At 49.0% G+C, this 27,204-nt stretch overlaps 1 protein-coding gene across 1 annotated transcript; it reads right to left on the minus strand.

Annotated features, from left to right (window-relative positions):
* Window positions 1–1,353: 1,353 nt before the first annotated feature.
* On the minus strand, window positions 1,354–24,419 carry TM9SF4 (transmembrane 9 superfamily member 4). Its single transcript, XM_066587378.1, has 18 exons — window positions 24,281–24,419; window positions 16,122–16,235; window positions 15,946–16,045; window positions 15,165–15,333; window positions 12,076–12,205; window positions 10,525–10,648; window positions 10,232–10,350; window positions 10,045–10,156; window positions 9,724–9,794; window positions 9,512–9,644; window positions 9,348–9,429; window positions 7,405–7,480; window positions 7,050–7,133; window positions 6,798–6,973; window positions 6,072–6,135; window positions 5,786–5,905; window positions 4,403–4,492; window positions 1,354–4,327 (listed from the first exon to the last, which is right to left on the minus strand). Exons 1-18 carry the CDS (start codon window positions 24,293–24,295, stop codon window positions 4,178–4,180), a joined length of 1,929 nt encoding a protein of 642 aa, XP_066443475.1. The 5' UTR covers window positions 24,296–24,419; the 3' UTR covers window positions 1,354–4,177.
* Between the last annotated feature and the right edge of the window lie 2,785 nt (window positions 24,420–27,204).

Genomic DNA, 27,204 nt, shown 5'->3' on the forward strand with positions numbered 1-27,204 from the left:
GGTCCCAGCCGCCATACCTGAAGGCTGCGCTGGGTGGAAGCTTAGAATGATAGGAGTCTCATCTCAGCAACTTAGGTGCAAGACTCCTATCTGCTGCTGTAGGGTAAAGGGGTCCCATCTCCACAGGATAGGGCGTAACTTGCTGATCCCAAGAACGGGGGTCCCGTGTCCCCCACCCTCCTCACTAAGGGGTTACTGCACCCCTCACAGTGAGAAGGAGACTGAATGGAACGTGGGTTGCACAATCACACCGACTTTTCAGTGCCGATAGCCGAGAATCACCTACTCCTGGTTTTCCGTCAGTCCCGCTGTTATGAAGGGGCCGCCGAACATACCTGCTCAGCCAGCGCTCCATCCAGGGAAAAGCGAGACCCCACGATCAGCAATATGGAGATCCGGTGATCTTGGTCCAACCTCCTTTAGTGCACACCTACCTCCCCGCTCCCTCGCCGTCCACATGGGCCGCTAGGACTCTGTCGCAGCATCAGCCTCATCTCTTCAGTCAGAGGATCCGCATGTGCCGACAACAGTGGGGCAGATTTATCAATTCTTGTTCTGTCCCAGTGGGTGAGGGGGCCGGATCGCCCACCCGTCCCCTAAAGTCTACACCAGAAAGTGGGGTACATTGTAGTACAGCGGCGGTTTCTATCGCATGTGGGTGCGGTCTGATGCAACAACCGTATTAAAGAGCTTACGCCTCTTAATCCATTCGCTGCATCTACGCTCACTCATAGTTTACCGAGACCGTATAAATGGCGGCTGTAGTAAATACGTCCGTGCAGTAAAAGAAATGAATCGGACGGACGGAGCGCCAGCGTTCAGGCGGACAGCGAGACAACAGGGACTAAAAGCAGACCCCGGGATGCTGCAGCCAGAGAGACCATAATGTAGGGGCCCGTAGTACTGGACAGGATCCCTTTAAGAGGCACAAGCCTTTAATACATTTGGCGTATCTTGGGCCGTCTCTGCCCCGGCCAGGTTACCTTTTGTCACATCTTCCTTCAGGGTGCGGCGCCACACAGGGGTTGTTGCAGCAATATGGCCGACAGCCCCGCCGCTGATGCAAGTCCGTGCGGCTTACTGCTGCAGCTGTTGGTGCAGATTAGCAACATGTGAACGCCCGCTAAGGCCAGCTTCCCAGGAGCATACTGGCGCTGTCCACAGGTTGTATGTGGTACTGCAGCTCGGCAACATTCCCTTCAAAGCAGAGTTAAGCTGCAAGGTCAGAAACCCGTATACAGATGTGACGCTGTTTCAGCAACCTCCCCTTTAAATCCTACCATTGGGGAGCGCTGGTCATGCGGCCCGTACCCCATCCTGCAGTATTCGCGTTCTACAGAGACGATCGTCCACCAGCATGAAACACCTGAAGGGGCATTTATTTACAAAAGGACATAAAGATGGACGACAGTAAAAAAAAAATATATAAAGACAAATCAGTAATCGCAGGAGGATCCTCATTAAAAACTGGAAAATAATTTAAAGTGAACTCGTCACCCGCGAGGAGGCGGAGCTCTGAGGTCAGCGCAGATATGGAATGAAGGCAGCCATAAACGTCAACTAAAGAGCGAACTATGGCCATATGTAATGTCTATGGGGAGAGGGAGGGGATGCTGCTGCAGCCGATCAATCATCCTTCTCTTCCCGCCCCCGAGGAAGCGGAGGTGTGAAGACGCGGCGCTCCGTGAATCAGAAATCTCCATTTACAGGCCGACAACGCAATCTTATCTTGAGGCACAGATAATCCATTGAGATGGAGTCTCCTTTTATGTACTGTCCAGGGCTAGAAAAACATGACTACTTTCTTCTAAGCACAGCGCCACCATAGTACTGGGTGTAGTACTGCAGCTCAGCTCCACTCCACCTAATGGGAGCTGAGCTGCAATTCCAGATACAACCCACGGACTAGGGTGGCGCTGAGGTTGGAAGAGAGCTGCCATGTGTATCTGCCCCTTTAAGTAAACAGGGAGCATTCACATTACAGTATCTGCAGTCCAGACAGATTAGCGCCCCCAACCAGTTTTTGGCAGGAAAAAACCATAAATCCAGCAGCGCTCCGCCATGTCGGCCTCCCGTGCGTTCAGGGGGGGGGGATGGTCCACTTTTATGTAAGGAACAATTAATCACCGTATAACAAAGTTCTGCAATTTTGTAAAACACATTTTAATTCCTCACCACTTCCAATATTTCTGCTTGCTGTCAGTGAAGAGAAGTAGTCACTGCTTACATCCAGATGGTGAAACCCAGTATAGACCCAATACATCTCACAGCTGAGTGCTGTTACAATTGTATCCAGGTTAGACAATCCTCTGTGTGTTCAAGCCGTTGTCGGGGACTTTTTGCAATTTTTTTCTATAGTGAACTCTCCTCCAGATGGGTCATCAATGGGCGATCGGTGGGCGTTCACTGCTCAGGATCACCACCGATCAGCTCATCACCAACACCGCAGTCAGACGGCCGCCGCACTACAGACAGCACTCGGTTTGGGAATGCAGCCTCCCATTGAATGCAATACCAACCCAGGCGCTGCAATACAGACTGCGGTATCTGCTGCCTACTCTGTCCCTACTGACAGCAGTGATTGGAATCAGCTGATCAGCAGGGATCCCAAGCGGTAGCCCCTCACCAATCATGGACTGATGATTTATCCTACGGATGGGTCATCAATTGAAAAAGTCCCTGACAACACCTTTAAACAGATTGTTACAATGTATCCATGCAGGTAACATGTATCAACTTATGCAGACAGGAGAGAGAGATTGGTGCTGCTGCTGGGTGTACCTCACCAAGGATTATCTGGGTACAAGGTACCAAACCCTCAGCTGTGAGAACTATTCGGTCAGGATGAGTTTTCAGCTTTGGGATGTAAAACAAGAACATTCCCACGCGCTGACTGCAAGCAGAGATCTTGAAAATGGGGAAGAATTGAAACACAAAGTTGCAGAAAGTTTCATTATACCTTATTAAAGAGGAACTGCACTTTTAAGAAACTTGACATATTACTCTAACATGTTAAAAGTTTTCATCAGTGGGGGTCCCAGGCCCGAAACCCCCGCTGGAACTAAGAAACAGCAGCGCGGACTGAGCACTGTGACGCTTCAGCTACGAGCATAACCTGTTGGGCTTTTTGGCAGCAGAAGGCACACAGAAATCAACAGAAGTCTATGCGTCCGTATTCAGCTGCCCAGCAGAGCCGACCAGTACCCATTGCAGCTGTAGTAGTATAGCGGTCAGCTGTGCTTCTGCCCCTTCATTTCAGCGATCAGCAAGGGTCTCGACACCCAGACACCCACCGATAAAAACTTTTGACATGGCCAAAGTTTCTTAAAAGTACAGTTTGTCTTTAAGCTTCATTTCCATTAACCCAGAGACCCCCCTTTCAGTCCGTGTCATCATGTGCTGTATAAGTCCGATTCCTTCCACCTGTAAGGGAAAACAAAAGTGAGTCGGAACCCCTCCCACCCCCTGTCCGTGGCACAAACCATGTGAGGACTAAACCATTCTCTAACAGTTCACTCTTCAGCCAGGGACTGCTGTAAAAAAAAACATGGGAATTTCCCAAGAAAGTCCAACAATACAGGATCCGGCAGCCTTCTCCCCCATCGAAAGCATGCGTGATAGTTCTAGTCACAGTCCTTGGCAAAGATTTCCCCTTCCTTCAGCTGGCATGCGTTACTAGTTGGCAGCACTGAACGGTACACGCCAGCTTATCACATGACCAGGAGAACCGTAGAAGCCTCACTGGGGCCAGTCCAGTTTTCCAGTTAGCTCCTCCCCTTCATGAGCCCCCAACCACCAAGAAGTCCGCGTGTCTCCAGCGCCCGCACCCCGTGCCCAATCATCAATAACACACAGGTAGAGTAATAAGTTAACAAAAATCTGAAGGAGGAGAAAAAAAAAAAAAGCGGACAGACCGGTAAAGGCGGGAACCATCTGGCGAAAAAAGTAAAAACCCGCACTGGAAAATGGGAATACCAAAAAGGTTAAAATGCAGTTATAGATACAACGCCCGGCCCGTCCATGACACAGTACCCAACTATACATTCTGGATCATGATAATTATGATGGCGGTGGTAGCCGTGGTTGATTTGAATTGGTTACTGTCCCCTGATGGAGGCGTCTTGGCGGAGGAAACCGGCTCTGCCTTGTGCTGGAAGTGCTGCGGTGAAGCTTGGCATCAGTCTATTTTCACCGCCGCGTAGATCTTGCGAATGAACATGTAGGCGGCGTAGAAGCCGATGGTCCCAGTGAGCAGCCAGAAGGAGAGGACCATGAGGGTAGTGTAGCCGAAATACAGAAGGGAAGGGATGACCTCCACAATATCCAACTGCGAGAGACAGGAGGGTCAGATAGAGCTGAGGGGTATGGGGGACGTCACCAATAAATGGGGGCAAATACATACCTTATTCACAAAGTAGAAGACGGCGTAAACCAGAACATAGAAAGCAGATCCTCCGGACACCAGGAAGGTCCTCCACCACCAGCGGTAATCCTGCAGGATGCAGAGACTGGAATTAGTGCAAATCATCATATACAATGCCAGGAGCCAAAGAAAAGCACTAGTACAAGTATGAAGAAACTGGAGCAACCGGTGTCAGGCAGCTGCTGCCAAGGCAGGCAGGATCATAGGGAGCATCAAAAGAGGTCTGTGGGGCACATGAGGAGAACATTGTTCTTCCTCTTTACAATTCACTGGTCAGACCACACATGGAATATTGTGGACAGTTTTGGCCACCGGTACTCAAGAAGAAGGACATATCAGAGCTTCAGTGGGTACAAAGGCGATAACTAACGTAATAAATGGAATGGGAGGACTACAATACCCAGAGGGGTCATCAAAATTGGGGTTATTTAGTTTAGAAAAAGTTGGCTGAGGGGCGCTCTAATAACTATGTATTGATATATCAGGGGTCAGTACAGAGATCTCTGCCATCATCTATTATACCCAGGACTGTAACAAGGGGGCGCTCTAATAACTATGTATAGATATATCAGGGGTCAGTACAGAGATCTCTGCCATCATCTATTATACCCAGGACTGTAACAAGGGGGCGCTCTAATAACTATGTATAGATATATCAGGGGTCAGTACAGAGATCTCTGCCATCATCTATTATACCCAGGACTGTAACAAGGGGGCGCTCTAATAACTATGTATAATATATCAGAGGTCAGTACAGAGATCTCTGCTATCATCTATTATATCCAGGACTGTAACAAGGGGGCGCTCTCTATGTCTAGAGCAGGGTTGTTAATCTAATTTTTGCAGGGGGCTACATTAGACTTATGGTTGCCTTCAAAGGGCTAATTGTATAGTAAGGTCTCATTCTCATGAGGGTATCTATGTAGTGTATTACAAGCACAATTTTGGCACACGGAACACACAGTGAATAGAACTCACTAATATCAACGGGTTCGTTCACACGAGAGTATTTTTTTTAATGCAATGTGCAACTGCACGGCCCGACCTATTTTGGTGCATATTACGCATGCAATAGGCCGTTGAAGTGAATGGGCGGAACAACTACGCAGGTTTGCGCACAATTACAATGAACCCGTCTGCGTTCTTTTTAGCGTACACAAATACGCAGGTTTGCGCACATAAAATGTTTGGCGGTCATCATTTTTTATCCTTACAAACTATGTTACTGTACATGATAATCACTGCCAGCAGCCACCACCAGAGGGAGCTCACTGCATACAGACATATACAGCCACCATTAGAGGGTGCTCCAATGAACATGGCTCCTATTGAGCCGAATTCTGCATGTGGTAAGCTACTCACCTCCGCACATAGCTGGAAATAGACCATGACAATGCTGATCTGCGAGCAGGACACCACAAGGATGATGAACACCAAGAACAGGAAGCCAAACAAGTAATAGAACTGATTCTCCCAGATGGCCTGAAAAGAAAAAGGAGGAGAATGATTATCGCCATGACAGCACCAGTCTTTTACTGCGTACGCATGACTTCATCTTTCCTAAATCACCACCGATCGCCGCTGTATTACTCGTCGTGAAGCCCTTAAGGGATCACTGACTTTTTGGGGGTCTTCCAAGACAACTTACACTGAAGATGAAGAAGAGCTCAATGAACATGGCGCCGAACGGTAGGATCCCGGCCATCAGGATTCTGAGGAAGAAACATGACTGGTCAAACAGCAGAGAAGCAGAGACTCAAAGACGTACTGCACCTTACAAAGTCCATGCAAGAGATCAGCGATTGGCATAGAGGGTAGGAGAGGGCAGAGTGCCAGGGACCGGCGACAATGAAAGAGCCATGAGACGCAGGTAACCAGCTCAACACCAGGTATGCAAAGACTCCCCTCACTGACCTAGACCATCATGGAGGCCAGATTTTGGCTCATCTGTGTCGCACCGCTACCGAATCCTGACACAAAAATGCCCTGATGACTACCTATAGGGCATTAAGACTACATTGCCCGCAGCTTGTGTTTCTCCATCGGCATAGGCTCACATGGCGGATTTCCGCTATGCAATCTGTGCCGATTCTGCATTTCGTTGCTTTCAATAGCAATCGGCGCCATAGTCTATAAGGCGCAAAAACTTCAAATCCATGTGCGGAAAAATAAGCGACATGTCACGCTCTATTACGGATTCCACAAGAGGATTCCCCCATTAAAGGGTTAAATCTGCATGCCGATTAAAGGCCAATATTTGCAGATTCCCGCAGCAGTTTTTAGAGGCAGAGTCCACACAAAGATCTACGTTGGACTCCGCCGTGTGAAGCTTCCCCCAACTCATCGGCGATTCCGGCTGTAGAGAGAAACTTACCCGACAAACCTCTTCATGTACCAGCGCTGCTCCGGGATCTGCCGGGGGATTTGGTTGGTCCGGACAGGATTGTCATAAGGCTGCTTACGGAAACCAAAGTAATATCCAAGGTAGACGAGCGGGAGCGAGATGCCAAACCACATGCACAGCAGAGCCAGCATGGTGGGGAAGGGGACCTGCAGGGCACAGACAGGGGTTAGCGAGCTCACAAGGACGGGTCGCAGGAACCAGGAGCAGGACCACCGGACTCACCGCGCCCGAGGAATGCTTTCCCCAGATGAAGCAGTTCAGCACGAAGCAGATGCCAAACACCACTCCGGGGTACAGAGTCGCCGTCTGCAAGATAGGAGATCACATTATGCACCAAAAACATCTGTTCCTCATTCACCTGCATGTCGTCTAATACTCCAATCACCTCCAGAGCTGCATTCATTATTCAGCTAACATCCTGCCAGCACATTGAACAGCAGCTGCTTGCTTATGCCGGTCTGTCAGCACAATGGCAGCTAGCAGAACTTTGAAGGCAGCTTTGGATGTGGATGGAGTATAAAGCATGATGCTCGAGGACGTAAGCATTGTTATAAACTCCATGAATTCGGTTACTCACACAGAAAGCTCCTTTGCGCCACCTGTGACCCTTTAGAGTACGGTACAAACGGCCGGCAAAGAATCCTCCGAAGACCCTGGGAAGGCGTAAAAGCAGTGTAAAGAAAAGGGGGCATAAACTTAAAGAGATTGTACCAACTTTAGTGTTATTCACAGGATAGGTGAGGGCCCGACTGCTTGGACCCTTAAACAATCCCAAGAAGGGGGGGCCTAAAGGTCTTTGCATGATGGAGCTGAAGCCACGCACCACCTCTCCATTCATTTCAATGGGAGCGCTGGAGCTTTCCTAGCACAAGAGCTCGGCAGTCCTGAAATCAATGGAGCTCCAGATCAGTCGGGGTCCCAGCAGTCGGATCATAATGTGAGACTCTTGGTAGGGAATAACGTTATAACCCCTTCAACGTAAGAAAACCGTATAAGGAAGTTATTATAATCTGTGTAGGATAAAGGACTCACATGAACCCCGCTAGCAGGAAAATCTGATGATTTAGGCCTCATGTTGATGGGCACGCACAGATTCTGGGTGTGGAATCCCGCAGTGGACTCCTGCCGTACCCGCAGACATGAGGCAAAAAATACATTTACTCACCTGTCCACACACAGGTCTCCTCCGTTGAGGCTGGATCTTTTTTTTGCACAGCGGATGCGCCCGGCATGCCAACTGGCGTGCCATGTGCCGTGCCTTTTTTCTTTAAATCTCCTGTTTTACCACGGATCCGCAGCAGGTCGCAGTGTCAGCTGTGGGTGTGCCGCGGAGCAGATGGCTTCCATTGACTTCGATGGAAGCCGTCCCTGCAGGATCCGCAGAAAAATGGAGCATGCTACGTTTTTTTTCCCCACTTGCAATCCGCACGCCGGGAAGAAAAAAAAAAAAAAAAAAAGACATCCGCAGGTATTTAAATACCTGCGGATGCCAAATGATAGTCTATGGGCGTATTAAACTGCAGATCATCCATGCAGGTGAGCCACATGGATTCCGCAAGCCTAAATTAACCTTTTTTTTTTCCAGACTAGAATGTTTCTCACATCTGAGGGTTTGTTACAGTTGTATCCAGTCTAGACAAACCTCTGGACTCCAGACTGATACATTGTAACAAACAGGAAAGATTTGTTCTGTTGCTGTGATTTCCCACCCAGATACATTGTACCAAACCTATCAGTGTTGTATAGAGGACCGGATTAAGCTGGATTTTCAGACTGTAAACAATGAACACTGACAGAAAGCAGAGATCTTTAAAATGGTGGGGAAATGAAACACAAGGGGGGACATTTATGAAGTCGTTTACAAAAAAAAATAAATCCAGCTCTGTTGCTGCAAGCAACCAATCACAGCGCAGCTTCCATTCTTCAAAAAGGACCATTAAAAAAAAAAAAAAAAAAGCTGTGCTCCGATTGGGTAATTCTTTTAGACAAGCCCACTGGGTTTAGTATAATTTCCCCTGGCACACAATGCACTTAATACATGAAGATACGCAGGCATTAGGCGCATCCTGGCACCTCCTGCCTATTATTGCTAAGGTGGCAAGGCTGGTGCAAAACGCCAACGAGTCACAAATTTTTACACAAATTTCCACCTGTGCAAAAAATTTGCAACTTTTTTACTTCCTCACCATTTTGAAGATCTCTGCTTGCTGTCAATGTTCATCATTTACAGTCAGAAACCCCACCCTGATCCCGTCCAGCACGCACAACTGTCAGGTTTGCTGCAACGGATCAGGGGAGGAAAGCGCAGCAACAGAACAAATCTCCCTCCTGTTGTTACAATGTATCAGTCTGGGGTGCAGATAATTGTCTAGACTGGATACATCTCTAACAAAGTTTGACTGAATCCGCAGATTTTTCTGGCGGAGGGATACAGGTGAGTGATGCGGCTTAGTTCTTTATCCTGCAGACACTTTAGACAGCATTGTGAAAATAGATCCGTCGCCTACAGGATAGTCATACCCCATGAACATGAAGAGGAAGCAGGCGGTGGTCATCAGGGCTCCTCGGCTCGATGGAGACAACATTCCCAGCATGGCCACAACTGAAGGGGGCAAAGAAACCAATGCTGTAAATGACAGGGTGGTCTCCAGCCGCCCAGCCCCCCAACATCAGTAGACACTCACAGATCACAATCAGCACCATGCAGAAGAGCTGGATCCCGGACCCCAGCAGGGAGCTAAGGATCATGGGATACTGGGGAGGCCTGAAGACGTCACCATGCACCAGCTTCCAGCCCGACTCCTCCATTGTGTCTTCCTGGCAGGAGAAAGCGAAGAGAAGCGTCAGAAGAGAACAAAGTCAGCAACAGTGACGGTGTCAGTGAACGGAACCCTACAATGTCATCCTCCTTGTTGTAGTTTGCGATATCCTTCCTCAAGGTTCTGATGATGATCATGCTCAGAATACCTGGGGGACAAGAAGACGATGTCTGAGTAAAGAAGATAGGACCCTCCTCACAACCTACACAGATCTGGGCTTATACTCCAGTCACATCCAAAGCTGCAATCACAAATTTATCTGATATGAACAAGCGGGTATGAAACTCTGGAGGCAGTTTATGTTTGCATAATTATGAAAACTGCTTTAGATGTGACTGGAGTAGAAGACCAAAATGTAACTCAGCATCACTACGATAGTATCGTTAGCAGGGCCTCACCGGACAGGAAGAAGACGACGACCACAGAGTTGATGATGGAGAACCAGTGAATCTGCACGTCGCTCATGGTCAGGTAGGTGTCCCAGCGGGAGGCCCACTTAATGTCGCTCTCCTGGGAAGGAAGAAAGGTCTTAGTGCAAGAAGTTCTCCAATCTCACTGCCCGCATAAGTCAGAATCTGCTCCCACCTGCCAATGGACGGAGTACGTGAACAGCAGCTTGTTCTCCTTGGAGGGGTCGATCTCCTGAGGGGCAGAGTTGGCGCCATCTGGAACGGTGCAGCTTCCATCCTGCGTTCCTTTGAGATCTACGTCATTCAAGGAGTTAACAGCAAAATCTTTAACGCCCCCCCCCCCCCTTCATTTATAATACTGCTGTCTTATGTGAGAGGGTAAGCGTCCGGGCTTACGTACAACCGCCACCTCTGCACAACAATTCTAAGTTAGATTTTGGATGGAAGATTTGCACCGCTTCTCATTACCTTCCATTTTGATGCTCTGGGGTACGACCTCGAACCTCACAACCCTAAACGTGGGCGCTTGGTTTTCTTCCACCTCTTCCCGATGGAAGTACAAAAAGAACGACAAGTGATTGTGGATGTAAAACTAAAAAAAAAAAAAGAAGAACGGTTAAAAAGGGGTGTGAATACTTTTGCAAACTTTTACTGCTAGGGTGCATCTAAAAATAAAACAGAGGCAACTGTATATCGAATGTCCAGCATTTTGTGCCCCCATATGCTGACCAGTGTCCCCCCGCGGCATTGCGGTCCTGCGGTCACGGGTTATCTCACTCCTTCTGCTGGTCATCAAGAAATGAAAACGGAGGGAGTGAAGTTTAACACGACCCCATTATTGGGCACAAACCTTCCTCCGATGGTTTGTATCCATGACAATTGGGCAGAGTAGAACTGGCAACGATCAACTGATGAACGAGCAACCCCTCAGCCAACATCAGACCACCGACGGTCGGTAAGCTTAAAGGGGTTGTCCCGTGGCAGCAAGTTGGTCTATACACTTCTGTATGGCCATATTAATGCACTTTGTAATGTACATTGTGCATTAATTATGAGCCATACAGAAGTTATAAAAAGTTTTATACTTACCTGCTCCGTTGCTGGCGTCCTCGTCTCCATGGTGCCGACTAATTTTCGGCCTCCGATGGCCAAATTAGCCACGCTTGCGCAGTCCGGGTCTTCTGCTGTCTTCAATGGGGCCGCTCGTGCAGAATGCTGGCTCCGTGTAGCTCCGCCCCGTCACGTGCCAATTCCAGCCAATCAGAAGGCTGGAATCGGCCATGGACCGCACAGAAGAGCTGCGGTCCACGGAGGGAGCAGACCCCGGCGGCCATCTTCAGCAGGCGAGTATGAAGACGCCGGACCGCCGGGATTCAGGTAAGCACTCTCCGGTTTGTTTTTTTAACACCTGCATCGGGGTTGTCTCGCGCCGAACGGGGGGGGTGTTTAAAAAAAACAAAAAACCCGTTTTGGCGCGGGACAACGCCTTTAAAGACTTCGCCGATTGGCAGTAAAGCTTCCCATAACAATGGAAAGATGTATAGCCAGCCTACGGGGGCAAATGGTAACACTAGCAATCATTCATCCCCAAAGGGGATAACTTGTTGGTCGTGAGGGTCTCACCAGTCTTGAGAATGGAGATTCTGTGTCCCCCACCCCCCTCAGTGCAGGGGTGCAGTAACTACACCCCACCCAAACGATGAGACCGAATAAAGCAATGGTTGTGCAAATGCACTGGCAGTCCATTCACTATTAATGGGACTGCAGAGATACCCGAGCAGCACCGGCCTGGATACTTCTGCCAGCTCCATTGAACTGCATGGAGGGCTGTATGTACATGCTCGGGCTGCACTCCCTTCGTGCCAACGTCAGTGCAGGAGAAGGGACCCCGCAGCGACAGACATAATGAGACATTGAAGTGCTGTTCTGCAGATCGGCGGGGTCTCGGTGGCCACCTCCCGTGGATAGGGGATAACTTGCAATTGTGGTCCGATATTAATGAAATCTTAATTCAGTCACCTTTTTGTCGTCGGTGAACCCCAGTCTGTAGCCGTGCTCAAACTGAACGTCGCGATCCTTCCTCTTGTCATCCTCATCATGGCCAAGATGGGCATCCAGCCTGGTGGCCACTGGCAGATTGTCCGCTATTCTGAGTCCCGGAAGACACAAAAAGTTATATCATTACAGGAGCCGATGATCCATCACAGCGTAGAAGAAGTGTGGCGTCGCACAGATTATCAGCTTGTGCAGCAACATAAAACTATTTCCCCCCGACTCACGCGATAAGGAATATAATCGGTCAGGGGCCGACTGCTGGAACCTCCAATCCCAAGAACAGAGTCCCAAAGATGCCCTCATAAATGGTGTGGAGAGGAGATCCAACACACATGCCACTGCTCGAGGAGCGCTGGAGATTGCCGAGCGTATACTCCGCGATTTCTGGAACTGCCACTGAGATGAATTGAGAGGCGGTGTGCATGCGCCGCCTACACTCATACAAGTCATCTTCAGGATCCCCCATCTCATGACTGATGGGAAATGCCTACCGTATCACATGAGTGGGGGGGGGGGGGGGGGGGGGGGGGGGGTGATGTAAGCCGGACATCGCTGCATACAGGGTTGTACCATAATTACAAGTTAGCCCCTATCCACAATTTAGCCACAGGATAGGGAATATCTTGCTGATCAGTGGGGTCTCACTGCCGATTCCTACCAGTCTCTAGAACGGGACTCCCACTCTCCTGTCACTGTGGCGCTCCATCCATTTCAATGAGACCGATGGAAATACCACAGCGAAGGGCCTTGGGTATCTCCATAGTCCCACTTAGAGTGAATGAAGCACTAGTACGACCAGCACACCATTCAGTCCCCTCCTTGCCGTGGGGGGGGGGGTTCAGTAACCCTGCAGTGAGGAGGACGAAGACAGAACCCTCATTCTCGAGATTGGAGAGGGTCTCAGCAACGAGACCCCCACTAATCATTAAGCTATCCCCTATCCTGTGGCTAAATTGTGGATAGGAGAGGACTTGTAATTGTGGTACAACCCCTTTAACCCCTTAACGACCGGCCCATAGTCTTTTTACGTCCTCACTTGCTGGGCCTTATTCCCTGAGGACGTAGAAATATGTTTCCTGCAGGGATTAAGGCCCTGCAAGCTGAGGACGTGGCAGCTCCATGCTGGCGACTCTGGGAAGTAGCCGGCAACCTGGAGCTGCCATTCCGGGCCGCGGGTCCCCTCCCCCGGTCACATGATCGCTGGCATTTACCGAATGCCGGCGATCATATAAAAGTTAGTAAAAAGCTAAAAAAGTGAAAGATTCAGCTGCCCCGGTAGATCGGATTCATCGGGGCAGCTGAAAGTACTCAACCGCCTTCGCCCCAATGACCGGCGGTGTCCCAGCCTCCAGGTCCCGTCAGCGCCTTCTGCTCATGCGCGCCAGACGTCATACGTCGGGCGCGCGCTCACAAGGTACGCGCGGCCCGGGAGATTTAAAAATCCTTCTGCTCCCGGCTCCCATGTGTAGCTGAGAGCAGAGGGATGTCACCGGGAGCCGCTGTATGCGGTTGCCGGTCACATGATCGCTGCTATCCGATGGATTCGTGAGAGGAGGTGAAATTACTTATCTAAGGCCTCCAGCGATGTCCCCCGACGGGATCTTTATCCACAGACCTTTCCCCAACTTTGGCGCATGTGCCCATTAGCAAAATGGCGGACGCAAGCGCAAAAGCTGTTGAGGGCCCTGGAAATTCAAAGTCTCCTTGCTCCTGGCTACTAAATGTAGCCAAGAGCCTGGAGTAGTGACCGAGTGTCGCAGTGAGCGGTCCCCGGTCACGTGATCGCCGTTATCCAATAGATTATGGCGATTACGTAAAATTTAAGACACAGTTGAAATTTGATGTGCCTTTCCTTTTGAGTCCTGTTGTGCATACAGACATAATATTAAGGCCACAATGGGTATGTCTCTGAAAACAGGACAAAAGGGGGTATCCATTTTGGGGTGAACTTTTTCATTCTTATGTACGCTATACAAAAAAAAAATGTTTTTAAAATGACACAACTGCCAAAAAAATTAAAATCGTAATTTTTTCCATCTGCTTTGCTTAGATTCATTCAAAAACCGTGGGGTCAAAATACACAGTACACCCCTAGAGGAATTCGTTAAGGGGTCTAGTTTTCAAAATGGGGTCATTTGTGGGGTTCTCTGTCATTTTGGTCCATCAAGGGCTCTACAATTGGGCAATGGGGCTGAAATTGCCTTCAAGCAAAATGACTGTTCTGAAAGTCACCGTCTGCTCTGTTCGTTTTGGGCCCCGTTGTGCATACAGACACAAGATTAGGGCTACAATGGGTATGATTCTGAACACAGGACAAACGGGGGGATCCATTTTGGGTGCAAATACGCATTTTCATGTGCATTACAGAAAAAAAATCCCATCTTTTAAATGGCATATTTGCAAAAACATGAAATTTCATTTTTTCTCCTCTAAATTGCATTAATTCCTGAAAAAAATCTGTGAAGTAAAAATCCTCCTGACCCCCCTCAGTGAATACATTAAGGGGTGTAGTTTTTAAAATGGGGTCATTTGTGGGGGTATCTATCATTCTGACACCTATGAGCCTTTGTAATCTTGGCTTGGTGCCGGAAAATAAAGTGTTCCTCAAAATGCTGAAAATCAATGTTAAATTTGCACGTCTCTTAAATGGTTAAAAAAAAACAGAACTTTTTCTAATGTGCTTCCAGAATAAAGTAAACAGATGGAAATATATATCTTATCAAGAATGTGTACAGTATGTTCGCACATATTTGAGATATTGCAGTTGAAAATTTGAAAAAAATGAAATTTTTCTCAAAATTTTCCCCAATTTTGGCGCTTTTAATAAATATACACAAATTCTATCGGACTATTTTCACCACCTAAATGAAGTACAACATGTGGCGAAAAACAATGTCAGAATCACTTGGATAAGCAAAACCTTTACGGAGTTATGCTATGTCAAAGTGACACGTCAGATTTCCAAAATTTGGTCTGGTCATTAAGGCGCAAACAGGCTTGGTCACTAAGGGGTTAAGCTTGTGATATGACAACGATGGCGGCGTCAGACTCACAAGTGCACGTAGTAATCCTCCTGTATCCGCTCCGCGATAAGCTTACTGTCTTCGATTTTCAGCACCAGAGGGGCGTTGGGGGCGTTACATAAAATCTCACACTTCTTGTTACTGTTCATCAACACTTTGAAGGGGGTGTTAACGATTCGGTCGCCCCGCAGGACTTCACCTGGAGACGAGGAAAGAAGAGATTGTGTTACATTCACATCATCGGATCCTCCCTGCACAAGGATGGAAGGAGATCACAACCTTCTACATCATATGGAGGGGAGAAGGGGGTCTCCTAAAAGCGTGGCCCCATAGTCAGCCAGCTGTGGTAAGGAGCGTGCGGAGTACATAGCACGGACATGGAGTGATTATACTGGGCACCATGTAATGCCCCCCACCACCAGCTCAGCGAGACCCTCATGAAATCAGCTCTAATGGTCATCTGCCCGGGACAAGCTGACAGTAATACGATGCCCGACGCTCGTCCCGGTGATGCGGGCTGCTGGGCTGTTATATAGTATCATCACTCAGGGCGCGGCCAACATGGAGGCGGAGCGGCCAGGGAGCGTTCCTTTTATCCGCCCGCCTCCATTCACATAAAAGCGACAGTCGTTCAGAAGCGACCGACTGCGGTTTACACCGAATGGCATCCAAAAAAAAGAAGAAGAGGTTGCGTCATTAAAGGGTTAAACATAGATCTTGTTTTCCGATTTACAAACCTGAGATCTCAGAATGTGCCGACCCCAAGCTGGTCACCAATGTAACCCATACCCCACCCATAGCGCCCCCTTACCCAGGTTTTCCGCCTTGTAGGTGATGGGTTTGGGTCGGCAGAACGGCAGGGAGTAATATTCATAAGGCAGCTGAGTCCGGGAGCTGGTCAGCTTCACAGCCTGCAGGAGGGGCAGATCACAAGTATAAGCTACCTGCGGGGCGTTAGCAGCCACAACGAACCAGAGGCCAACTTACCTTTATATCTACAGGCTTATTCTGGTGGAAATTCATTGGCGCCACGCCCGGGACGTAGAACGCGGTGGCTTCATAGAGGAGCACGAAGCCGAGCAGCAGCCACGAGCAGCTCACCTGCAAGACACAAACAGAGGGGGATGATGTACTTATCCATAGGAGACTAGTAATGTCTGCCACCATCTGCAGCATTCACTGTTGTCACCGCAGCTCCGGCTGTGACTGGAGTATAAAATAAGATGCAAGTCAAGATTATAAAGCAAAGAATTTGCAAAGGCCCTTAATATTTCAGGTAGATTCCATGCAGAGAAGTCAAAACTGGCGCAAGATAAATGCAGTACTATGTGGCCAATGTACTGCGCTGAAACTGAAGGATAGAATCAACCCGAGTACCATGAAGACAAGTTAGAAGGTTAGGAGGACAAGAATAAAAGTCATAACGCTATGCTAACCCCCCCAGGAATAAATGCTGGTGTCATGTGCCACGGCTCCTATATAGTTATATGCTCTCATCATGATCTATGAAGACCTGTTAGTACGCAAGTCTTATTCGCTCCCTAAAATCACTTAATTGAAGAAAACTAGTTCACTGACCCACACCAAGAGAAGAACACAGAGAACCGACCTCTAAGATCCACCTCACCCCGTATGTGTAGGACAGGTCATCTTCAAGGAATCAGCAGGGACAAACAGCAGCAACTTCACATCTTATATCAGGACCGTACAAGAATATAACCGCTATAATACCGCCCCCGGTGTACAAGAATAGAACCGCTATAATACTGCCCCCGGTGTACAAGAATATAACCGCTATAATACCGCCCCCGCTGTACAAGAATATAACCGCTATAATACTGCCCCCGGTGTACAAGAATATAACCGCTATAATACCGCCCCCGGTGTACAAGAATATAACCGCTATAATACCGCCCCCGCTGTACAAGAATATAACCGCTATAATACTGCCCCCGGTGTACAAGAATATAACCGCTATAATACTGCCCCCGGTGTACAAGAATATAACCGCTATAATACTGCCCCCGGTGTACAAGAATATAACCGCTATAATACTGCCTCCTGTGTACAAGAATATAACTACTATAATCCTGCCTCCTATGTACAAGAATATAACTACTATAATACTGCCCCCTATGTACAAGAATATAACTACTATAATACTGCCCCCTATGTACAAGAATATAACTACTATAATACTGCTCCCTATGTACAAGAATATAACTACTATAATACTGCCCTCTATGTACAAGAATATACCTACTATAATACTGCTCCTATGTACAAGAATAGAACTACTATAATACTGCCCCCTATGTACAAGAATATAACTACTATAATACTGCCCCTATGTACAAGAATATAACTACTATAATACTGCCCCCTATGTACAAGAATATAACTACAATAATACTGCCCCCTATGTACAAGAATATAACTACTATAATACTGCCCCCTATGTACAAGAATATAACTACTATAATACTGCTCCTATGTACAAGAATATAACTACTATAATACTGCTCCTATGTACAAGAATATAACTACTATAATACTGCCCCCTATGTACAAGAATATAACTACTATAATACTGCCCCCTATGTACAAGAATATAACTACTATAATACTGCCCCCTATGTACAAGAATATAACTACTATAATACTGCCCCCTATGTACAAGAATATAACTACTATAATACTGCTCCTATGTACAAGAATATAACTACTATAATACTGCCTCCTATGTACAAGAATATAACTACTATAATACTGCTCCCTATGTACAAGAATATAACTACTATAATACTGCCCCCTATGTACAAGAATATAACTACTATAATACTGCCTCCTATGTACAAGAATATAACTACTATAATACTGCTCCTATGTACAAGAATATAACTACTATAATACTGCCCCCTATGTACAAGAATATAACTACTATAATACTGTCCCCTATGTACAAGAATATAACTACTATAATACTGCCCCTATGTACAAGAATATAACTACTATAATACTGCCTCTATGTACAAGAATATAACTACTATAATACTGCCCCCTATGTACAAGAATATAACTACTATAATACTGCCCCCTATGTACAAGAATATAACTACTATAATACTACCTCTATGTACAAGAATATACCTACTATAATACTGCCCCCCTATGTACAACAATATAACTACTATAATACTACCTCTATGTACAAGAATATAACTACTATAATACTGCCCCATAAATACAAGAATATAACTACTATAATACTGCCCCCTATGTACAAGAATATAACTACTATAATACTGCCCCCTATGTACAAGAATATAACTACTATAATACTGCCCCCTATGTACAAGAATATAACTACTATAATACTGCCCCCTATGTACAAGAATATAACTACTATAATACTGCCCCCTATGTACAAGAATATAACTACTATAATACTGCCCCCTATGTACAACAATATAACTACTATAATACTGCCCCCTATGTACAACAATATAACTACTATAATACTGCCCCCTATGTACAACAATATAACTACTATAATACTGCCCCCTATGTACAACAATATAACTACTATAATACTGCCCCCTATGTACAAGAATATAACTACTCTAATACTGCCCCCTATGTATAGAGGTAATAAATACCTGTACAGACAATCTGACTGGAAGTGACGTATAATGGCGGTAATATTTCCTTACACGCTGTGAGCTTCTCCTGCTAAGGGCTATTATAATACACGGTTGGATAATGAAGCTGCCCGCTCTCACGCTGTTGCTCTGTTATCATCCTGGGAGAAATTGTGACCTGAGTGTTCATCCGTGTGATAAATGACAGGAGGTGTAGAAGAGCTCCATGACTTCACACCTCCTGTCATTTACATCACATGTGACTCTCAGGCACTATGGCGCAAAAATACGGACTCTTTTTAGATAATCCGCGTCATGCAGCGCCAACCAACACGGCGGTCGTTAGTTATGGTCACATGGGTCAAGCGACGGTTCATGTTTGTCCCGGATCACTATGTGGATCTGCATGTTACAGGGGGAGATGTACAATTTCGGCACGGCCATGGGGTCTGCGTACACAGCAAACGATTGCGCAAAAGCCCGCCCTCACCCGATCATCAGGCCATCTGAGCGGCTCTTGCGCTGTGCACATTACGGGTTTAAAACCCAGCGATCGCCTGTTAACCCCGTTAGGACTGCGCCCAGCAGGTGACGTGTGACACCGCGTGGGAGGGGTCACTGGGTGCCCTTAAAGGGTGTATTCACAAGGGGGCCACATTATAGTCACGCCCAACTTACATCACACGGACCCCCCAGCTGCGTGCCGAGCGGGAGACCCGCGCAAAATAGAACTTGCTGCGATTTTGCCGACTTGCAACATCACTGCGAGAGAAAAACCTACCAAGTAAACGCCGCTCTTCTGCGTGAGTCGCGGGCGCCTCGCAACGCACGATTTTCCCATCTGTGTGACTGTACCCAACGCTCGGATGTCGGCCGCTGCCGCGGTATAAGTCACTCTGAGGAATCCTTCACACGGATGTAAAACCACAACGTAATTCGCACGTTTGTTTTTTTTATGCGCATGACGGCTCGTGTCCACGGACGGTTTTTTTACCGCGTATTACACGTATGTTGCATGGCGCGTGACCCGCAGTGAATGGAGTCAATGGACTTTCATCGAACCGTGTACATGTGCGTGCGATACACGGGCAGTAGACTCGCAGCCATACACGGTCTATGCCGGCAGACACCGGTAAACCGCAGTGTTTTATCAATACGGCCGCGTGAAAAAACAAGCAAAAAACAACCGCAGAGCCTCTTATATTTGTTGATATTACATACCGAAATACCCCGCTGACGTCGATGGGCGGCAGTGAAGATGCAGGAAGCCTTTCCGAGTTGCGTTTTTAAAAAAAACAAAAAAAAAATAATGCGCATTTCCATTGTCAAAGAATTGCCGACAGGCAGAAACACGTAGAGAATTAGCGCATTCACAAACCGAAATACGCAATAAGCCGCATGAACCCGCCGCATTCTGGGCTCACACTGCCGATTTTGCCTCAAATTTTACAAAGATTTCAAGGAGAAAAAAAGTTGCGGCCCGTCCTACGGTTACCGATGGGGCCGTGAAAAACATCGCATGGCGTGGGAGGGGCAAGCGTCCGAGGTTTCCCATTGTAAACAGAGCTGCAGTGATGGGAGGAGATTTTGACACAAGAACGCCTTGAATCTGCGAGACATCGCGCGTGTACAAGCGCAATATTGGGACGAGTGAAATTAGGCCTAAGGCCCCTATAGAGCTCAGGGCGTGGAGCGCAAATGTGAGCGCAACATGCAAGGAGATGCGTAAAAGCACCGCCTAACTGCGCAGGAAAAGAACACATCTGGAAGCCCTTAGACGAATCAGCCTCTTCATTCAGCGCGAGTTCGTGTCCGGCGCAAAAAAAAAAACAACGATGCAACAGGGGCTGCAAAAAAGTACAATAAAACATGCGCACACAAAAAAGCCGCGCTACTGCAGGTGAGCTCGTATGAAGCCGGCCTTAAAGTATTCATTGCGCTAATTAGACTCCGCGCCGCAGACAGTACAATGCGGATGTTGTCCACATGTGGGAAAAAAGACTGGGGTGATCAGGGACATGTGGTGGATATAGTATATACTGACTTTAGTGAAGCATTTGACAAAGTATCTCATTCTATACTTATTGAGAAAATGACCAAATCTGGGATTGACAAGACAACTGTTAGGTGGATTCACAACTGGCTGAGTGATCGTACGCAAAGAGGGGTCATAAATGGCTGCACATCCAAGTGGAAGAATGTATCAAGTGGGACCACAAGGCTCTGTCCTGGGCCCAGTGTTGTTATAAATGATCTGGAGGAGGGAATTGAGGGGAAACTGATCAAATTTGCCAACGACGCAAAGCTAGGAGGGATAGCTGACACCAGGGAAGAGAGGGAGAGGATTCAAAAAGATCTAGAAAAGCTTGAGCAGTGGGCAGCGACTAACAGAATGGGATTTAACAAGGAGAAATGCAAAGTCCCACATCTGGGCAAGAAAAATGAAGAAAGCGCATACAGAATGGGAGGAATTGGGCTAAGCAGCAGCAAATGTGAAAAAGACAGGTATACTAATAGATCACAGACTGAACATGAGTCAACAATGTGATGCAGCAGCCAAAAAGGCAAACACAATTCTGGGATGTATTATCCCCCTCTACTCTTCCTTAGTCAGACCTCATCTGGAATACTGGGTCCAGTTCTGGGCACCCCACTTTAAAAAAGACATAGACAAACTGGAGCAAGTTCAGAGAAGAGTTACCAAGATGGTGAGCGGTCTGCAAATCATGTCCTATGAGGAACGGTTAAAGGATCTGAGAATGTTTAGCAGAAGAGAAGGCTGAGAGGAGACTTAATAGCCGTCTACAAATATCTGAAGGGCTGTCACAGTGCAGAGGGATCAGCCCTATTCTCATCTGCACAAGGAAAGACTAGAAGCAATGGGATGAAACTGAAAGGGAGGAGATACAGATTAGATATTAGACAGTGAGGTGATCAATGAGTGGAACAGGTTACCACAGGAGGTGGGGAGTTCTCCTTCAATGGAAGTCTTCGGAGGCCGGACAGACATCTGTCTGGGATGATTTAGTGACCCTGCAGTGAGCAGAGGGTTGGACCCGATGACCCTGGAGGACCTTTCCAACTCTACCATTCTAGGATTCAGTAAGATTTGACGCGTGGCTTCTGGAGGTGAAAACGTGGCAGAAATCCACACGCAAATTTTACGCATTGGCAGGGATAAATCCGCGAGCCGATCCGAGACAGAAATATATGTTTTTTGCGCATTTTCAGGCAGAATGCGCACAGAAAGCTCTGCAGCGACTTCCGTGTGATAATACTGATTGGTCGCGGTCACACGGCAGAACGCACGGTTTAGTTTTTTTGCGCAACTTCAGTCCCTAAAAACTGTGACTTCCTGCGGTCTTTAGCGGTGGAGGCCCCAGATGTTCTGCCCGCTCTTGGCGCGGTTTCACACGCGGATTTAGAGCTGTGAAAGGACAAAATCTAAGTGAGGAGTCCTGAGGAGCTTCCACAGATCTCTGCGAGACAAAGTGACGTCTTACCTCGACGCAGAAACGCTCGTCTCCGCAGCAGTTTTACACGCGGGTTTTGGTCAACGACAAACTAAATCCACGTGTAAAACCGCGCCAAAAACGGTCGTAGAAAGCCGCAGATTTTGATGCGGGTTTTTGATGCTAAATTGATAAGGCGAGCTCTGCCGCGGTCACACCGGACGGACCCGCCGCGGTCACACCTTTTATAAGCCCCGCCCACACACCGTGCAACTAAAAAAGGCGGCAGAAATTGTCCTACACGGCGGATTTTGAATCCGTCTTGAGTCAGCGACCGCAGCGGGTTCCATCCCCTCAGGATACTCTGCGGCTGTGGATGCGGATTTTCCTCTGCGGATCCGTGCAGATATTCTGCAGCCTATCGTTGTCTTGTGGAAACGGACGAGGATTTTCCCACGGAGGCGCTGCGGGTCGCTTCGTGCAGAAAATCCCGCGTGAACGTGGCGTCCGGCGACCCGCAGGAATAACAGGAAAAAACGTATTGCAGATTCACAGCAAAGTGTTACATGGACCGCGGAGGAAACACGCGGCAAATTCATACGCTGCCCATCCAGAAATTAGCGCAAATCTTTCCGGAAAGATGCGGAAACATCACATTCACCACCGCGTGCTGTAAAGAAAAACGGGCTCTGCGGCCTGAGTGAGGGGGCGGGGCTTATACAGAGGAGGCTGCTGTAAGGACTGTAATTCACAGGGGTCTCCTATGGGGGGCACTGATGTAATATTTAGCGGGGCTGTCAGTCAAATACAGGGGTCAGTCGCTGTACACCGGGGGTCTCCCTATAACAACAGGGGTCAGTCGCTGCAGTCCAGGGGTCTCCATACAATAATGGGGGGGGTCAGTCTCTGCACTCCGGGGGTCTCCGGAATACATTGGGGGGTTAGTCGGTGCACTCCAGGGGTCTCTGTTTAACATTGGGGGTCAGTCTTTGCACTGCGGGGGTCTCCGTATAACATTCGGGGTCAGTCGCTGCACTGCGGGGGTCTCCGTATAACATTCGGGGTCAGTCTCTGCACTCCGGGGGTCTCCGTGTAACATTGGGGGTCGGTTGCTGCAGTCCAGGGGTCTCCGTATAACATTGGGGGGTCAGTCGCTGCAGTCCAGGGGTCTCCGTATAACATTGGGGGTCAGTCTCTGCACTGCGGGGGTCTCCGTATAACATTGGGGGTCAGTCTCTGCAGTACAGGGGTCTCCGTATAACATTGGGGGTCAGTCTTTGCACTGCGGGGGTCTCCGTATAACATTCGGGGTCAGTCGCTGCACTGCGGGGGTCTCCGTATAACATTCGGGGTCAGTCGCTGCACTGCGGGGGTCTCCGTATAACATTCGGGGTCAGTCGCTGCACTCCGGGGGTCTCCGTATAACATTCGGGGTCAGTCGCTGCACTCCGGGGGTCTCCGTGTAACATTGGGGGTCGGTTGCTGCAGTCCAGGGGTCTCCGTATAACATTGGGGGGTCAGTCGCTGCAGTCCAGGGGTCTCCGTATAACATTGGGGGTCAGTCTGCACTGCGGGGGTCTCCGTATAACATTGGGGGTCAGACTCTGCAGTACAGGGGTCTCCGTATAACATTGGGGGTCAGTCTCTGCACTGCGGGGGTCTCCGTATAACATTGGGGGTCGGTTGCTGCACTCCAGGGGTCTCCGTATAACATTGGGGGGGTCAGTCGCTGCAGTCCAGGGGTCTCTGGAAGTATGTGGGGTATGTCTTTGAACTAGAGGGGTCTCCCCTATACTACCCCCTCGGGGGCTCCGTGGAGGCTCTGCCGGCAGCTGCTCCCCCTTATATATAACCCCCTACAGGATTGGGGGGTTATTGTGCTCCCCACTTCCGGGACAGCAGCCCCTCCGCTCCACTTCCGGTTCCGCTTAGTCCCCCCCAGCGCTCCGTGCCGCCCCCGGTTCTCTCTTGCAGCCCCGGTTTCCCCCTTTCCGCCATCTCTCCTCCAACACTGAGCCCCGGAGCTGCCGGAGACACCGACCCCAGCACTTACCGCAACGGCCGCCATCTTGGATCCACGTGTCCCTGCTGACGTCAGCGGAAGTGACCAGTCCCTTGACTACCGTGGTTTATTGCCATGGGAACCGGGGGCGCCTGGAAGTGACCGTCAGAGCCGAGACAGCCGGGAGTCCGGAGGTCAGAGATGGGGCGAGCCATCAGCCAGAGCCCGGCGCCATCAGCCTGACCTCTGACCCTGCCAGTCACATGACTGCGATCACCAGCAACCGATGACCCCCCTGTGACCTCACACTAATATGGGGGTCTGTGACCGCACACTAATATGGGGGTCTGTGACCGCACACTAATATGGGGGGGGTCTGTGACCGCACACTAATATGGGGGGGTCTGTGACCGCACACTAATATGGGGGTCTGTGACCGTACACTAATATGGGGGTCTGTGACCGCACACTAATATGGGGGTCTGTGACCTCACACTAATATGGGGGGGTCTGTGACCGCACACTAATATGGGGGGGTCTGTGACCACACACTAATATGGGGGTCTGTGACCGCACACTAATATGGGGGTCTGTGACCGCACACTAATATGGGGGTCTGTGACCGTACACTAATATGGGGGGGTCTGTGACCGCACTCTAATATGGGGGGTCTGTGACCGTACACTAATATGGGGGGGTCTGTGACCGTACACTAATATGGGGGTCTGTGACCGCACACTAATATGGGGGTCTGTGACCGTACACTAATATGGGGGGGTCTGTGACCGTACACTAATATGGGGGTCTGTGACCGCACACTAATATGGGGGGTCTGTGACCGCACACTAATATGGGGGGGTCTGTGACCGCACACTAATATGGGGGGGTCTGTGACCGTACACTAATATGGGGGGGTCTGTGACCGTACACTAATATGGGGGTCTGTGACCGCACACTAATATGGGGGTCTGTGACCGTACACTAATATGGGGGGGTCTGTGACCGTACACTAATATGGGGGTCTGTGACCGTACACTAATATGGGGGTCTGTGACCGCACACTAATATGGGGGGTCTGTGACCGCACACTAATATGGGGGGGTCTGTGACCGCACACTAATATGGGGGGGTCTGTGACCGTACACTAATATGGGGGGGTCTGTGACCGCACACTAATATGGGGGTCTGTGACCGCACACTAATATGGGGGTCTGTGACCGTACACTAATATGGGGGGGTCTGTGACCGCACACTAATATGGGGGTCTGTGACCTCACACTAATATGGGGGGTCTGTGACCGCACACTAATATGGGGGTCTGTGACCGCACACTAATATGGGGGGGTCTGTGACCGTACACTAATATGGGGGGGTCTGTGACCGCACACTAATATGGGGGTCTGTGACCGCACACTAATATGGGGGTCTGTGACCGTACACTTATATGGGGGTCTGTGACCGCACACTAATATGGGGGTCTGTGACCGTACACTTATATGGGGGTCTGTGACCGCACACTAATATGGGGGTCTGTGACCGTACACTAATATGGGGGTCTGTGACCGCACACTAATATGGGGGTCTGTGACCGCACACTAATATGGGGGTCTGTGACCTCACACTAATATGGGGGGGTCTGTGACCACACACTAATATGGGGGTCTGTGACCGCACACTAATATGGGGGTCTGTGACCGTACACTAATATGGGGGGGTCTGTGACCGCACACTAATATGGGGGTCTGTGACCGCACACTAATATGGGGGGTCTGTGACCGTACACTAATATGGGGGGGTCTGTGACCGTACACTAATATGGGGGGGTCTGTGACCGTACACTAATATGGGGGTCTGTGACCGTACACTAATATGGGGGTCTGTGACCGCACACTAATATGGGGGGTCTGTGACCGCACACTAATATGGGGGGGTCTGTGACCGCACACTAATATGGGGGGGTCTGTGACCGTACACTAATATGGGGGGGTCTGTGACCGCACACTAATATGGGGGTCTGTGACCGCACACTAATATGGGGGTCTGTGACCGTACACTAATATGGGGGGGTCTGTGACCGTACACTAATATGGGGGGGTCTGTGACCGCACACTAATATGGGGGTCTGTGACCTCACACTAATATGGGGGGTCTGTGACCGCACACTAATATGGGGGTCTGTGACCGCACACTAATATGGGGGGGTCTGTGACCGTACACTAATATGGGGGGGTCTGTGACCGCACACTAATATGGGGGTCTGTGACCGCACACTAATATGGGGGTCTGTGACCTCACACTAATATGGGGGGGTCTGTGACCGCAGACTAATATGGGGGTCTGTGACCGTACACTAATATTGGGGGGGTCTGTGACCGCACACTAATATGGGGGTCTGTGACCGCACACTAATATGGGGGTCTGTGACCGTACACTAATATGGGGGTCTGTGACCGTACACTAATATGGGGGTCTGTGACCGCACACTAATATGGGGGTCTGTGACCGTACACTAATATGGGGGTCTGTGACCGTACACTAATATGGGGGTCTGTGACCGCACACTAATATGGGGGGTCTGTGACCTCACACTAATATGGGGGTCTGTGACCGCACACTAATATGGGGGTCTGTGACCTCACACTAATATGGGGGTCTGTGACCGTACACTAATATGGGGGTCTGTGACCGTACACTAATATGGGGGGGTCTGTGACCGTACACTAATATGGGGGGGTCTGTGACCGCAGACTAATATGGGGGGGTCTGTGACCGTACACTAATATGGGGGTCTGTGACCGCACACTAATATGGGGGGTCTGTGACCGCACACTAATATGGGGGGGTCTGTGACCGCACACTAATATGGGGGGGTCTGTGACCGCACACTAATATGGGGGTCTGTGACCGTACACTAATATGGGGGTCTGTGACCGCACACTAATATGGGGGGGTCTGTGACCGTACACTAATATGGG

The sequence above is a fragment of the Eleutherodactylus coqui genome, chromosome 13 (genome assembly GCF_035609145.1).
Source record: "Eleutherodactylus coqui strain aEleCoq1 chromosome 13, aEleCoq1.hap1, whole genome shotgun sequence".
In the NCBI taxonomy this organism is placed as follows: Eukaryota; Metazoa; Chordata; class Amphibia; order Anura; family Eleutherodactylidae; genus Eleutherodactylus; species Eleutherodactylus coqui.

Excerpts from the sequence above, each read along its gene's own strand:
- TM9SF4 (XM_066587378.1), bottom strand. Across the intron at positions 12,206-15,164 it reads GAGGATTACTACGTGCACTT|AATAGCGGACAATCTGCCAG; the intron begins GTGAGTCTGACG and ends TCCGGGACTCAG. Across the intron at positions 9,430-9,511 it reads CATGGTGCTGATTGTGATCT|TTGTGGCCATGCTGGGAATG; the intron begins GTGAGTGTCTAC and ends TGCCCCCTTCAG.